The sequence below is a fragment of the Diabrotica virgifera genome, chromosome 9 (assembly GCF_917563875.1).
Source record: "Diabrotica virgifera virgifera chromosome 9, PGI_DIABVI_V3a".
In the NCBI taxonomy this organism is placed as follows: Eukaryota; Metazoa; Arthropoda; class Insecta; order Coleoptera; family Chrysomelidae; genus Diabrotica; species Diabrotica virgifera.
In genome coordinates, this window is record NC_065451.1 from 113,931,932 (window position 1) to 113,949,726 (window position 17,795).

Here is a 17,795-nt window from a genome sequence, read left to right on the forward strand (position 1 = left end):
CGCAATTATTGCTATTTTGCAACAAGGGTGACTATTTTTAAATTTTTAGCCAATTTTATATTGTAGGAAATTTAATTACACAACTTTTTTGTCAGTACAACTTTTCTCGAAAATGAACACTTTTAAAGTTATAATCAAAAAATGATGAAAAAAATCGAAGTTTTCCCTCACTTTTTGACATTTTGATTATTTAAACAATGTTCCGGACCTTTTTGAGAGGGAGGATAACTCAAATATTATTATTTGAGTTATTTTCAAGCAATTTCTGCAAAAAAATTTGAGTCACCTCTCAACGTCCAAATGTACTAATATTTTTACAGATGCGCCCTGGTCTACATAGAAAGTGGAGTTAAACAGGGTTGTATAGTGTGTAGGTATTATCCTCTATCCTATTCCGTATTATGATAGATTGGATATTGACAAAAAGAAATGACTATCGAAGAGTTAGAGCCTATTCAAACAGTTAGAACGGGGTGTAAAAGGGAGCGGGAGTGTAAAAATTATATACAGATTTGAAATATAATTTAGCAAACAAACGAAATATCGAAGAAAACAACAAAAATTATATATACATATAGCGACTGTTTTACAGCATCACAGATCATTTATCGCAATTCGAACGTCATTGTTTTCTGTTTTGCCATGAACCTATTTCTATATTTCTTCTGTTCATGGCTATATTGATCCCTTTTTCCCCAACAACAAAAATTAAAATCTTTAATAGTTGCATCAAAAGTATACTATTCTACGGAGCAGAAACATGAAATCAGGAAGAAAATACAATTAAACAACTTTTGTAAACAAACTTTTAAGAAAAATTCTGAAAATATAATGGCTCAACAGAATAACTAATACAGAACTATGGGAAAGAACAAAGAACAAAGGAAAATAACATATCTACTAATGACTGGTTACACTTTATGAAAGATCAAAGAAACATAGCAAGACTGAATGCCAACGAGAGGGGAAAAGAACGAGAGGAGGACCGGACAACAGCTGGAAAAGAGCAACAACGAGAGAACATGAAAAATTGGACTAAGGTGGAGTGAAAACTAAGAAGCTTGCGTTCTTCATCACTTTTTGTTATCTCCCACGTTTCTGACGCGTACCTGAGGACGGGCTTGATTAGAGTTCTGTATTTTAAAATGTTCTGATGTTAAAAGTTTCTTTATTCCATAGTAATGATCTATTTGCTAGATATAAACGTCTGTTAATTTCTGCAGTTACTGTATTACTTTGGTTAGCAGTCATGACCACTAGACGAAATTAGAAAGTGGTCAAACCGTACTTAGTTAAAGTTAAAGAATACCAACACATAGTTAGGTATAAGTTATTGTCACAAATGATTTGTTTAGCTAAACTTAAATCCCTACTTATATTATTTTCCAAATTTGCTTTTTGTTAAAGACCACTAAACAAGTTGTACCATGACTTAAACTGTTTAATAGTTCGCAGTGATTATTCATATCAGATTTATTTATAGTATAGAAATGTCATTGATAAATAATATTTATCACAGTATCTTCCGTATAAAATTTAATGTTGAGTTACTGTCAATACCAAACTACTCAATGTAGCTTAAACGAAGCTACATTTGATGAGATAAAAAAGCCAAAAAAAACTAGCAAAAATATTTTACTTACCAGGTAAATTAATTCCTGACATCAGCAATTTATCAGGTAGTTCGCTAATGCGTTTCGGCCTTGCTACTTCTAGTTTTTTATTGAGGATGCCTGTAACAAAAAAAAATAATTAATAGCTTAATAATTTTAATATTTGAATAATAGAAGCTACAGTCATTAACAAAAATTCTGCTGATCTCTTGAATCAAGAATAAGATTAAACTGTGTACGTAGTCACAAACATGTAAATTGTACTCTATCGTTTATATACTATGTAAAATAACCTAGTAAATACTTTTCCAAATAACATAAAAAGCAAAACGTAACGAAGAAATACATTCCAAGAAACCAGGAAACCTAGAACCTTCGAAACCTGACAAAAATGCTGACTTCGAAACAAAAATGCTAACTGCGAAAAGTCGGACTACAAAAACGTCCCATGAATTTTGTCGGACTACGAAAACATCCCATGAATTTTGTCGGACAGAACTTCCAGTTGATTTTGTTACCCTTTCATTAAACTTTTACGTAAAAATCAGATTGCTAGTCTGTCATAATTCCCGTCAGTTGACATGTTCTAAGTGTGGGACCTATTAAAATGCCTTACATTTTTGCCGGACAAACATTTTTTCATATACATGTATTATATAACGTTGGCTATTGAATAATCTTTAAAAAACCTGCTGGTCTCCACAATCATAAACTTCTCAGGATGGCATGTTTATCACATTCCACAATTAAAGCTTCCCCAGTGTTCCCATACATCAAAGTTTGTTCGACTCAACACTGTTAAGCTATGAACAAATTTTCAGCTTGATATTAATGAACTTTTTTTTGGTACGCAGGATCCAGGACTATAGCACTAGATCTTCGCGACCTGTCGAGATCAAAAGAGAATATTTTAACTGTAGGTTTCCCTTTTTAACGATAATTACTTAAATTAAAGAGAGTAAACTGAAAAAGAAACCGTTAGATCAAAATTCACAGGTTCATACTCATACGTCGTAAATAACCGTAACATTAGACACACAAGTGATGTAATATTCTATCTAACAATAAACCGACATCATCATGGACACTAAAGGTTATAAAAACTTTTATGCCTACTGCCTACGCTATTAAAGTTTGTTTTGTGAATGGGCGAAGAGTTTCAACATCAAAATTTGTTTGGGAACTTGGTGAAAGAGACGTTTTTTTGTAGTATAATAGATGCAATTCTGGTTTGATAGTTTATACCTACAATGTAGTTTAAATTTTATTGTTAAAAATATCAATTGATAATACTTTGGAGATTGAATACACTTATAATAGACGGAGAGCTAGAGGCGAGAAATCATCGTCATAAGTAATATGGAGTTTGGCATGTGAAATGTGTCTATTGTATATTGATAACTATGACCCCTTTCAGGCTGACACCTCAGTGGATACAGGAAGTAGCAATAAGGGATGAAAGGGGAAAGTTAGTGCAGTCATTAAATGTTTTCACCTTCTATTTTGTTAAACTTCCATCGAATTGTATGAAAATTGGCGAGTAGTTAGAGCATAACTAAAGAAACAAAACTGATATAGTGCCAACGTGCGCTTTTACCCTGGGGGTGGATGCCACCCCTTCTCGGGGGTGAAAACTATTTTATTAAAAATAAACCCACTAATCGATAGAGGGACAAATTTTAAGCAAAATTTGTTACTTCTAATTATTAAAATAAATCAATACTTTTTGAGTTATTAAAGATCAAAGATTTGAATTTTTCGTGAAATAAATGAATAATGTAAAGCGGTTTTTCGTGAATAATTCAAAAACTGTAAGTTTTATCAAAATAGTTATGATTAACAAAATTGAATATAATAAAAAATAAAAGAGATTTATTATTCGAAAAACCTTTGAGAATTAATAAAAAGTGAGTTATAGGTGATGGAATGAAAATTTTTTTCGGCTAGTACCCAAATCTAAGTATTCAAGCCCAAATAACGGGAAAACGGTGCATTTTATAAAATGTATTTACTCAACACTTGTCAAAGTACTCAAGAATACCTATTAAGTGAGCTCCAGATGAAGTTTATAACATCAAAGCTAAGCAAGTGATGATGAAAATAAGAGAACCCTTTCGAGTTTTTAGGAAAAAGTGAAAATTAAAACATACGCTATTTATATATTTATTTTGAAATTTGTTAACAGAATAATTTTTAAAGGAATTTCGGGAATGAAGTTAGGATTATAATTTATTATCATGTTCGTTTTATTACAGTTTAAATATAACAAGTTAAAAATGCGAGCATTATTATAACGAAAACTTTGTTTTTTATGTATTTAAATTCCTAATATGGAAAATTGCTATTATGAAAAGTTGTTTAAAATTAAAAATTATGTATAATGTGCAATTATATCCTACTATTTAAATATTGTGAGCTATAAAGGCACTTTACTGAGCGAATTTCTTGAGCGAAATTCATATTTTTTACACATCGACTAAAATCGATACAATTTTATATAATCTTATGTTTATGACTGCATCTTGAAAGTACTCAAGAATACCTATCAAGTGAGCTCCAGATGAAGTTTATAACATCAAAGCTAAGCAAGTGATGATGAAAATAAGAGAACCCTTTCGAGTTTTTAGGAAAAAGTGAAAAATAAAACATACGCTATTTATATATTTATTTTGAAATTTGTTAACAGAATAATTTTTAAAGGAATTTCGGGAATGAAGTTAGGATTATAATTTATTATCATGTTCGTTTTATTACAATTTAAATATAACAAGTTAAAAATGCGAGCATTATTATAACGAAAACTTTGTTTTTAAATTGTATTTAAATTGTATTTAAATTCCTAATATGGAAAATTGCTATTATGAAAAGTTGTTTAAAATTAAAAATTATGTATAATGTGCAATTATATCCTACTATTTAAATATTGTGATCTATAAAGGCACTTTACTGAGCGAATTTCTTGAGCGAAATTCATATTTTTTACACATCGACTAAAATCGATACAATTTTATATAATCTTATGTTTATGACTGCATCTTGGATTTTAGACCGTGCAGATCTTTTTATGAAGAATAATTTTTGTTCATAAAATTAATAATAAAATAGTTATAAATGAAAATGATGATTGGTAGGTATCTCTAATTTGAGAAAAAATTAAATATTTTCTTTTTATTAGAAGAATGTAGATAATAGTTACATTATTATAATAATTATTAATTATTTAATTATAATAATAACAACTATTGCATATATTAGAACACAGTTTTTAATTCCAAACAATTTTTCGTAGTAACAATAATTTACAACAGTGTGAAAAAAAGGTACTTTAATCTTGAGCGAAATTCATATTTTTTAAAATACCTTTTATATTATAGATAAAATTTGCTATCTGATGATTGGATCGTAGGTTTTAGACGATGCAGAACTTTTTATGAATTTAGAATTATAACTTTATTTCGTAAAATTAAAAATAAAAAAGTGTCCCATAATATATGTGTCCAACTTAAGTAGACACACTGTATATTATACAATATAATATACATAATACATAAATCATTGGGTAGACAGCACCAAAAATTTGTAACCTGCCATTTAACATTACTTACATTAAAATTAATAAGTAATATTTATTTATTTGATATTTCAATTTTTTACAGTTTATATGAAGTAATATATTTTTGAAATAATATGAAATTTTCAGTAGTAATTGCACAAGAGCTCTGAAATTATTGAATTTTTCCCGAGTGACACTTTGGCAGTTTTAATTTCACGAGCCGAAGGCGAGTGAAATTATGTCAAAGTGTCACGAGAGCAAAAATTCTATATTAATTTCAGAGGTCGAGTGCAATTTGTTGCGATTATTTCATGAATAAAACTGTTCAAAAGCAAAATTTTATTGTAATTTATTTATGTAAGTACCATTAAACACAAAGTTTTTATAAATATTTGACGATTGAAAGTCATCACTTTTATAATTTTTAAAACATTAATTGTCATTAATGTCACTGAATGTATTTTTTCGTAGCAACGAAGGGCATCTGACGTAATATACTTAACGACGGGAGATTATCAAAAATTATCGATTTAATTAAGATTTCTGTAGCTTTCTATTGGTCAGAATCTCCTATGAATGAAATAATCATTAACATTTTTTACGTACAGTGTCTCCATTGTAGAATTATCTCGCTATTTAAAATTGCAAAAAAATCATGAATTGCTGTCCCGAGATGCAATTTGTCTTTGAGGTCGGTTATCTCGAAGATGGTTTGAGATATTGAAATGCCGTTTAAAGATTTGGATTCAGGAGACAAAACTACATTGACATCGGTACATAAGCTCCAGATATTGCAGGGGTGGCAACGCAGGAACGAACGAACGGACTTTGCGAATTTATTAACGAAATCAAAATTTTCGTTGAAAATACTATTTATTTTTCACTTTCGCTGTCACATTCACTAAAATCGCTATCATAATTATTTTCATCACTTTCGCTATTATGAATGTCATCATCAGCTTGCTCATCATCCATCTCATCGTCTGTTTCATTCTCAAAAATAATATCTCTAACAATCTCTGGCATTTGAGGCCCTTCAAACCATTTGAATTTATATGTGTTATCTTCAGCAAGTTCCCAACCATTTTGTTCAATAACCAAATCTGTTGGATTTTTTTTATAGTCGTTCAACCAAATACTTGTAATGTATCGTGCTCGTAAAAGATGTTGATATAGCTCAGATTGAAATGGATATATTCAATACAAACGCCGACTCCGAAATGACAGTAGCAAGTACCTATACAATAGCGTCAATTTAAGAGCACATGCGTGAAGTTACGAATGATAAAAAGAACATATTTTTATTAATTAAATGTATGTTACTAAAATATTATTTTTATATTATTTCGATATTTAATTGAATTTTTTCTATCGACATAACCTTAGTGGCGGTTCTAGCTAGGAGCAGGGGGGCAGCTGCCCCTTCCCCTTCAGTTTTTACAGTACTTTTGTACTATAATTTTCGTTAAAAAGGCACGTTATCTTGTTTATTCAGCGGTTGGGTTCCCTTGCCCCCCACTTTTTTTGGTCTAGAACCGCCCCTGTATAAACTGAATATATACAGAAACTGAGGGTGTCCAATAATGGGCACATTTGACATAATATTCAAATACATTTTTGCTATATTTTATATAAATGTCTTAAAACAATTTTAAAAACTTATATAAATAATATAATAATTAAGCTCCAAATTTTTGGAGCCTAAACTTTGAAAAATGTTTGTAGCATAATGTTTAATGGTATCAACTTTTCCGGGAGCTCATTTGATACATATTTCTAAGTACTTTGACAAGTGTTAAGTAAATATATTTTATAAAATGCACCGTTTTACCGTTATTTGATCGATTACATAGATTTGGGTACTAGCCGAAAAAAAATATACATTCCATCACCTATAACTCACTTTTTATTAATTCTCAAAAGTTTTTCGAATACGAAATCTCTTTAATTTTTTATTATCTTCAATTTTGGTGATAATAACAACTATTTTGATAAAACTTACAGTTTTTGAATTATTTACGAAAAACCGCTTTACATCATGCATTTATTTCACGAAAAATTCAAATTTTTGATCTTTAATAAATCAAAAAGTATTGATTTATTTTAATAATCAGAGGTAATAAATTTTGCTTAAAATTTGTCCCTCTATAGATTGGTGGGGTTATTTTTAATAAAATTGTTTTCACCTCTGAGAAGGGGTGGCATCCACCCCCAGGGTAAAAGCGCACGTTGGCACCATATCAGTTTTATTTCTTGAGGTATGCTCTAACTACTCACCCATTTTCATGTAAATCGATGGAGGTTTAACAAAATAGGAGGTGAAAACCTTTAATGACTGCGTTAACTTTCCCCTTTCATCCCTTATTGCCACTCCCTGTATCCACTGAGGTGTCAGCCTGAAAGGGGTCATAATTATCAACATACAATAGACACATTTCACATGCCAAACTCCATATTACTTATGACGATGATTTCTCGCCTCTAGCTCTTAGACTATAAAGGAAACGGTTGGGCATTTCATTCATCAATATTGTATACATATACTAATAGCAGTAAAGTATCTCACATGCACTCATTAGTATGGGAAAAGAAATGCATAAAATTTTTCGATAAATCTCAAAATATAGTATAGTGGAGCCAATGGAGTTTATACTTATGGAAAAAATCAAATAAGATAATTTTTTTTACAATTTCATTAAGAAATGTATAATAAACAACATATCAAACTGTTCTACTACAAAAGTGACTGCTTAATTTATTAATAAAAAAATGGGCTGCGAAATTAGGTATTTTTTAAATACCTAGGAAAATATAAATTTTAGAAAAATACTGACCATTGAAAAATTCAGAAAATAAAAAAACCTTTTGTAAAGATTTTTCTAAAATGAAATCTACACCTTCTAGGTATAATTTCCTTTATAATGCTCCTTTAAGTCACCCCTCTCACAAACATTGGCGCACTCTATCGCATCATATGCTATGAGTTTAACATATATTTTTGTAACTAATTGATCAAATTAAATTTTACAAATTGGAAATGAAAGAACATTAAAGCTATCTTATATTTCAAATACAAAGAAAATAGTATATTGTACAACAAGTGAGGAAAAATACATATTTTTCACGAGCACAGAAATTTCTTGCCACGAGGCGAGGGCCGCAAATCAAGCGAGGGGGGGTAAATATGTCATTTTCTCATGTGTTGTACACTGTACTTTTTCTCTGGACGAGGTTTTGTCGAGAAATTAAACTCCAAAATTAAATAAATCAGGTGCTTTAAGGTATAGTATATGCATAAATTGAAATAAAATACATAATATACACGTAGTTATTTAATATTCTTAAAACTTATTTACCTTATTTATTTAAAATTCTAATTAACAGTTACTTTTGAACAGTTTTGAAAGGTAATTGCTAAGGCTGTTATCGTCTGGAGCTTGGAGTTATTCAGCGACCTCAAAATCCCACTAGTAACAAAATCTGGCCCTTAATACACCTCTTTTGACATGATTATGCACTTTTGGATGCATTTTTTGGACTCTAAAAAGAAACTGCACCCATTTTTCTATTCTGGACTTTTTCTTGACATGATCCTGAACATAGTTCAAAAACATGCAATTTTCTAGGTGCTGTATTTGAAAATCGATATATTTTGTGCTAAATGTCCTGGTTTATGCCGTAATATTATGTACAATACATATATCTAATTTATTAGTAATTTTTCTCCTGGCTTCGTCTGTTTCACATTAATACTTTCTACGATTTTACTGTTGAACCTTAAACCTTTATGTTAAAAACATCACCATAAAACAATCACTACCTAATGGAAATGTTCTAAAGGTTGTGGTCAATGGAGTTACACCATCAAAGACTTATTCTTAGAACTCTTATCGTAAGCATGTATGAAATAAAATAAAAATTAACAAACAAAGCGACCATATTAATTCTTGACATGTTAAGAAAAACAGCCATTCAACATTTTTGCTTACGCTTAAGTAGGTTTTTATAGGGTTTTATTAGCCATTGAAATTACTCGATCTATAGTGAACAGTACAAAAACTTTTCTTATAATAGTTTTTATGAGAATGTCGACCCGCAGGACAAAGGCTTATTATATGTACATGTACACGAGTATAGAAAATATTCTAAGAAGATTTTCTCGGTAATTCAGTTAAAAATTTATACATTCCGTAGTATTTTCATATTATACTTTTATCCCTTCCATGGAAATAATAAAAAGATACGATATAACGCCGAACCAAAAAAGTACGTAAATATAATAAAAAACAAACGGAGAGTATGAATTTTATTTTTGTCCAAATATCAGTATAGGATTAGTCCAAGGAAAGTAAATACATTAACTAATGCTCAAAAACATTAAGCAAAATACATTAACGAATTAGTTCATCAACTATAGAAACATTATTTTTTTAATTTTTATGAATTCGTACGTACGCTAACCAAACTTATACACGGTGTCCAGAAACTCTACCGACAAATGAAGACAAGTGATTCCTCAAATAATTTTAAGATACTTTTACCCAATTCACCTCGTCTCAATATACTTCCTTAAGGGAGCTAGAGCTCTTTGAAGATGGCATCTTGCAATTAGTTTTTCTTAAATATCTCCAGAACGCTTTTATTTAGAAAAACGAAAACTGGTACGCTTATTTATCTTCTAGAGGTAGGTCGATTCCATTAATTACGAATTTCTATTACTGGTCATAGACGCCCGTTTCGGGTAGGTAACGGTTATTTTATAGCATAACTTTTTTGTCTTTAACTTTTAAGCATTTTTACACTGTATTATTAAATTGTGAGGTATTTTAGTACTAAAAGGTACTCTTGCTTTAAGTCAGTAGGATGCACCGTTTTTTAGAAAAATGTATGAGAAAATTTTTCGTTTTTTCAATTTTAAAAATACTAGAAATACCTCATAACTTAATCATCAAGTGTCAAAAATGCTTAAAAATTAAAGACACAAAACTTAGATAAAATACCGTTGACTTACCCAAAACGGACGCATATGACCGGTAATAGAATTTTGCAATTGAGGAAATCGATTTATCTCTGGAAGATAAGTACCATTTTTCGTTTTTCTAAATAGATTTTTTGTGAATTTTTTTTCGGATTCAACAAACGAAAAATTTTCAAATCGATTTTTTTTTAGAAAACAGTGCATCCTACCTACTTAAAGAAAGAGTACGTTTTAGTACTAAAATACCTCACAATTTAATAAACCAGTGCCAGAACTGCTGAAGAGTTAATAACAAAAAAGTTATGTGATAAAATAACCGTTGTCCTACCCAAAACGGACGCCTATGACCGGTATTTGTATTTCACAATGGGTGGAATCGATTTATCTTTGGAAGATAAATAGGCGTACTAATTTTCGTTTTTCGAAATAGAAGCGTTCTGGAGCTATTTAAAAAAAAACTAATTACAAAACGCCATATTTAAAGAGCTCTAGATCCCTTATTAGAAAGCATTTTCGGACTAGGTAAATTGGGTTAAATTATCTTCAAATTATCTGAGGAATCTCCGGTCTTCGTTTGTAGGGAGAGTTTTCTGTATGGAATCATCTGATATTATTATTTAGGCGAATTAAAGCTAAATTTAAATTTCTTTCATTGCACCTCCCCGAAGACTAGCTACAAGTTATAGTACCAAATCAACATACCTGCGAGCTATTAAAGTTGGTTGAATGAAAATTAAAGGATTGTTTGTACCGATGATAATAGGGAACTTGCACATTTTTTTTATTACATAATAATGTTCAGTTTTGTATAAAAATGAGATTTCCAAAATTTCACGCTTCAAAACCTCATAATAACTTAGAAGTACAAATTTAAAGTCTTCGGTATTTTAAAGTAGTTCGAACGACCCGTGACGTCACCTAGTTTTACATTAGTTATTATTATGGTTATATTTCGCTGTGTCTAGGTAAACGCTAACGTGTACGCAAATAAAAAAGTTAGGTATATACCAGAGATATGTAAAAAAAATAGATCAGGCTAGTTATATGCCACTCATTGCATCGGGGTGTAACGCTGATATCAAGTACGGTGGTCTAGCTATCTTTGTCTGTCGTGCGACGTGAGCGAGCGTATCTACCAAGAGGTGGGAATAACGGAACGACAGTGACACACAGGCGGCGGCCATCATATGCTAGAGAGAGAAAGCTAAGCGCCGGTAGAGAGAGATAGATAGACCACCGACCCGAACTGTTCCGCGTTACGCTATTTTTCGAACTGGCCTAATCTATTCTGTTATATCTATGGTATATACACGCGATTTAAACTTCATCAAGCCAGTGACGTCATTATTTAACGTACGCAGTGACTGTATATTTTGGTAAATACATGCTATTTTGATTTGTTTAGTGTTTGTTTGATAGAAAAATATTTGTTAAGGGAAGGGAAGCAGAACTATTCAGATGTTTCAAACTTAATTGTAATATATCAATGTATAAAATAAAAGTATATATTTAGGTTAGCAAAATAAATATATGTATTTAGTTGACATGACACGTACAAAATATTGCTAAAATAATTTTTATACGTAAGTTAATTATTATAATCAACTATTCTAAATGGGAAATGAGCCACAATTTAACTAAAAAAAGATTTTATTAACGTTTCGACGTCCAAATCGGATGTCATTGTCAAAATACAAAAATTAGTCAGACTAAATAAATTATCAGAAAAAATTTTTTACTAAGCAAGAACATTTTTGTTTAATTTAATAATATTTTGTATTTTGACAACGAGGTCCGATTTAGACGTTGAAACGTTAGTAACATCATTTTTTTAGTTAAATTGTGGCTTAGTTCCCATTTAGAATAGTTGATTACAAAAATGTCACAAGGAAATAGCTTCATAAAAAGTTAATTATTATTGTGAAAGCTTTAGGTCTTCCTTATATTTTAATTTTGGACGGTAATACTAAATACAAGAATAAAAAACCGCTAAACGCCGTAAAAATGAGTGGCGCATAAAATATTCCAGCTACAAAAGATCTGATATGAATGTTACGTGGAGCGAAAATGGATTTTCATTTGATGCAAAACAAAATTCTAGTTTTATTTTAAAAGATTTTTCCATAATATTTGCTAAATTTGAAGTAAACGCGCCACAAAAGAGAAACTTTGATACAGTTTGAATTTTGAAACTCTTTTGTGGCGCGTTTACTTCAAATTTATCAAATATTATGGAAAAATCTTTTAAAATAAAACTAGAATTTTGTTTTGCATCAAATGAAAATCCATTTTCGCGCCACGTAACATTCATATCAGATCTTTTGTAGCTGGAATATTTTATGCGCCACTCATTTTTACGGCGTTTAGCGGTTTTTTATTCTTGTATCAGGAGTTTTTCAAAGTTATTTATAAATTAAATGTATGAAGTTGAATGCAATGTTCCTCTATCAAGCTTTATAAATGGTCACCTTTGTTGCATTATCTCCCAAATCATCTAGTGTCCATCGAATGTACACTAGATTTTTTTCTATTCGAAATAGATTGAAAAAAAAATATATTGAGATGGACGGTAAATGAAGTCGGATTGCCCGTTGCCAGATCAAATTTAGCGTCGTAACCACTACAACTCATAAACCATTTGGGGAATAATCGTTAATTGGATTATACTTTTGTATCTTAATAACTTCTCTAAACGGCTTAACCGATTTTGATCAGTAAACATGAGTTTGAAACATATTGACCAGTAGTATCTGATGGATCTAAGGTCAAGTATGATAACTGAAGCTATTAGGTACAGGAATTATTTAGCTTTCGAAACCGTTTTTCCCACAGAAAATAGATTTTATCATATTTATGAAGCCTATAACCTAAAAATTTGAATTTTCCCGGATATGAGGTATACATCGTTAGATTCGTCTTGAGTCCTTATACAAACGCTAAGTTATTGGCACAATTCGTACGTTGAAATGTTGAGTAATTGTCGAAAAACCAAAATTTTCAAAGTTTAGTTTTTCAGTTTTTCGGCTATACTGAGCCGTGTGTATGTCTGATCCTGACGGCTTGGACACCATTTGAAAGCTTAAGTCAACACTATTGATTTGATATATTTGCGGTTCTCATGCCTCTTCTTGATCCGAATATATATACCCCCAAAAATATGCCGTTTTGTACCTACAAAGTCCTATAGCTGGCTTATGGGTGGTCAAAAGTCACAAACTACACCGGTTCTAAATCGGCCCTGACCCCCTCTTTAAATACAGAGACAAAATATCAAATCGGTTTAACTTTCAAACACACATACATACATATCCACAAACATTTTCCCTTTTTTAAATAAAAATTGAGTCACATTTCTAAGCTCTATAACTTTTGAATGGTATAACCGATTTTCAAAATTAGACATGCGTTGGAAAGGTAATGATCAGTTCTATTAGAAACCGCAAAGGTTGGACTTAAATTTTCGAAGTTTTTGGGAGTTTTGGGGACCAGAACGAAAAACAGACCCTAAATAGGAAGTGCCGTAAAATCGACAGCCTTGGACCAAAATGGATGGTTGACATATGAATGGGTGAGTCTTTTTCTGAACTTGAAGATGGGAGTTGGCACAATTTTCAATTCAGTCAGATTTAGAAAATTGAAAATTTCGTGTATATAATAGTGTCGCGTGTAGGGGGGTGTATTTCTGCGCCACTCGCGAGAACTGCCGTTATCTGGTAATCTTTCCGATATAAAACTAACAGCTTTGATAACTAATAAATCGAAAACTATTAATTTTATCAAAAAAATGTATAATGAACATTTTTTGTTTATAATTAATATTTTTACCAGCATTTGCGGTCAAAATATAAAAAAAAAATTTCCACCCTCGAGATGAGGTGGCAACTACCCCCTTGGTAAAAGCGTCTTTCGGCATCATATAGATTTTGATCCTTGGACTATCCACTACTTATTGTCAAATTTTTAAACAAATCTATCCATTCTGTAAAAATTGCGAAGTGAAAAATTTCAGTTCCTGGACTAATTATACCTTTGGAGCTCTATAATTATTTCTGAACGGCTTACCTGATGTTGATCACTAAACATGAATTTGAAACGTATTGACAAGTAGTATCTGATGCATCCAAGATCGAGTATGATAACTGAACGTATTACAGGAATTATTGAGCTTGAAAAACCGTTTTTCCCCTAAGAAATAGATTTGATCATACTTATGAACCCTATAACTTAAAAATTCGAATATTCCCAGATATAAGGTATACACCGTTAGACGCGTCCTGAGTCCTTCTACAAACTCTCAGTTATTGGCGCAATTCGTAGGTTGAAATTTTGAGTAATTGTCGAAAAACCAAAATTTTCAAAGTTTAATTTTTCAGTTTTTTGGCTATGGTGAGCAGTGCGTATGTCTCAGCTTGATCGCTTAAGGGCCATTTAAAAGCTTAACTCAACCCTATTAATTTGGTGTATTTGCGGTTTTCCTGTCTTTTCTTGAACCTAAGATATATACGCCCAAAAAATATGCTATTTTGTATCTACTTAGTCCTCTAGCTAACTTACGGGTAGTCAGAAGTCAAAAATTAGACCGGTTCTGAATCGGCCCTCACACCCTCTTGAAACACAGAAAAAAAAATTCAGATCGGTTTAACTTTTCCACATACATACATACATACAAACATACATATCCACAAACATTTTCCATTTTTTAAATAAAAATAGAGTCATATTTCTGAGCTCGATAACTTTTGGATGGTACAACCGATTTTCAAAATTAAACATGCGTTGGAAAGGTAATGATCTATGCTATCAGAAGCCGCAAAGGTCGGGCTTAAATTTTTAAAATTTTTGGGAGTTTTGGGGACGAGAACGAAAAACAGGCTTTAAATGGGAAGGGCCGTAAATTCCACACGCTTGGACCAAAATGGAGAAGTAACATATGGATGGACGAGTCTTTTCGTAAACTTTAAGATGGGATGTGGCCCAATTTTCCATTCAGTCAGGTTTAGAAAATCGAAAATTTCGTGTATATATAGTGTCGCTTGTAGGGGTGTTGTGCGCCACTGGTGAGAACTGCCGTTCTCTGTGGATTGTATATACTAAATTGTAACATATTGTACTATATTGTAATAATAAATACTGTATTTCACTTATAACTAAAAAAATATATATTAATTTATAGTCTCTTAACTTTTTCATACTGTTTTAAAATGTTGTTAAACTCATTAAAACAACTAAATAATTGTCCACACTGCATCGTTAATTTAAAAACAAACACTAAACAAATAAAAAATAAGAAATCTCTTTACTAATCAATATTTAAATTAAAGTATAAACACAACGCAATTAAACAAATTCGAACACTCTGACACTAACTTTTTTATTTGCGTACACGTTAGCGTGTACCTAGACACAGCGTTATATTTAGGTATATTCTTCTTTTCCTTCTTTAGTTTATTGGCCTCCACCTACTTGGGTATTTGGCCAGCTCGTCGTAGGGTAATAAAGGAAAAATATTTATATTCTAATGACATTTGTCGTATGTCGTTGTAATAATATATACCAGTTTGTTGAGATTATACTTTGATACAGTTTTTGAAGGAAAGAAAAGAAGGTTTACTATTGAAAATAAAACCATTTTGTAAAAGTAAAAATTTTCTATGAATAGTTCAAACGAACAAAAACACTTTTAATGTCACATAACTGTATTTTTTACTGACGTTTATAATGTCTAATTAATGTTGTTTACTTGTTGGTGTAAAATGTAAATGCAAAACCATATGACGTCACGACGCGTTTTTTGCTGGGCGAAATAATTTGAATTTTTAATCGTCTTTAGGGGAAAAACGAAAGACAAACAAAACTTTTTATCATTGATACATGTTTTAAATTATGTTCACCGCTAAACAAACTTTACCATTCCACACAAGTGGGAGTTTTCGTTTATCTTCCTTTGCGCGAAGGTGGAATGCGGAAACTTGGGTTTTAAAAGGATTGGGTCGCAGGGAATTCTGCAGGTAGTACGCAGTCATTGTTTTTAAGGCAGTTTCCGAGTTCTTGTTGTGATTTATAACATTTTTTTCCAATTTTAAATTTTATTCAAGTTCCCTATTCCTCCCCAGAACATGACCCTTCCTCTTGTATATTTATGAACAAATGTGGCAGTTTCCGTTCTTGCTTGTCTTCCTCGCCCTCTAAGTACACGAATTCGTTAATCATCCGATTTTACATAAAATATCTTACTTTTGTTTGAAAATAGCACACTTTTCCCATTTTCCAATGTTTCAGTCTTGGTGTTGAATTAGAATTAGAAGACACCAATTAACGTGATCAATCTTGTGCTGCCTGGTTAACTCGGGATCCCTAAGTTTCTCCTGCTATATAATAGTCCTTGGGCACGGTAACTCTTTTTCTTATCGGTTCAACTAAAATACTTACACCTATGGCTTCCAAAATACATAGTGATTCCATATCAGTTTGGTTGAGTATTATATTCAATGGACTTTCTAGTCCATAAGAATCAATGTATCGGTACCTTGATACGGTGGAATATAATGTATTATATTTATTAATAATAGTACATTGTTTACCGGGTAGGAAAAGCTTAACATTCCTGGACGACTGTGAAGATTGCTAAGTCGAGGCGCAAGCCGAGACTTAGCAACACAGAGTCCAGGAATGTGGCTTTTCCTACGAGGTAAACATACTATTTTTCCGCAAATCGTTTAAAATTCGACAGATATTGATTGATTTAAAAAAAACGCGATAATTTTATTTCCAAATAAATGGTGCTTTGAAATTCCTAATAAAATTACTTGGGTTACTATGGAAACGTATTGAGGTTGAATTGTCAAACTTGACGCTTATAAATTTAATTGCTGGTGTTCTCGAAAGTAAAATGATAAGTGATGATGAAATTTCCATCCCTGGGACTCCTCCAGAGCTGGTTGAGGCAGTGAATACTGCTTCATTAGAATTATTGCCAAAGAAATCAAGAGAAAAGTACGAAAATGCATACAGACGTTTTATGGATTATCGCATGAGTAAAAATACGAGTTCTTTCTCAGAAAATGTTGTAATGGCATACTTCCTAGACCTTTGTTTAAAGATGAAATCTTCAACATTATGGGCCAATTATTCAATGCTGAAGTCAACCCTTGCACTTAAACACAATGTAGATATATCTACATACTCAAAACTTCGTTCTTTATTGAAACGGCAAGCTCAAGGTTATAGGGCAAAGAAATCTAAGATTTTAACGAAGGAAGAAATTGAAAAATTTATCCAGGAAACTCCAGATAAAGAAAATTTAATGATTAAGGTAATTTACAAGGTTTTAATAGCAATGTGTTTTCTATCATTTATGTAGAACACTAACAACTGTACGGAAATATCATTTCCTTACAGTAAGGAAATGACATTTCCTTACAGTAAGGAAGTCCTGACTTTTTCTTCAAGAAATTTTGACAGGAATGTCAAAATTTCCTGGCGATTTGCGGAAAAGGTAATTATTGAATTACAGTTTAGTCGTATAAGCACGTAGATATATTAAAATATTTTAACTAAAGTAATGGACGTTTACTTTGATTCAATGTGTTAATCACTGTATGTACTATGATCACATGTGGTTACGATATCAATGGAATACTCACTAATTCAA

The 17,795-nt window shown here is 31.2% G+C and overlaps 1 protein-coding gene across 2 annotated transcripts in view; it reads right to left on the minus strand.

Annotated features, from left to right (window-relative positions):
* Positions 1–17,795, minus strand: part of LOC114328735 (puratrophin-1) — a 988,347-nt gene that overhangs the window by 319,327 nt on the left and 651,225 nt on the right. For both annotated transcript variants that reach the window (XM_050661949.1, XM_050661948.1), the window contains exon 4: positions 1,644–1,733. In XM_050661949.1, the coding sequence (XP_050517906.1) occupies positions 1,644–1,733 (90 nt within the window). The remainder of the gene's footprint in view (positions 1–1,643; positions 1,734–17,795) is intronic.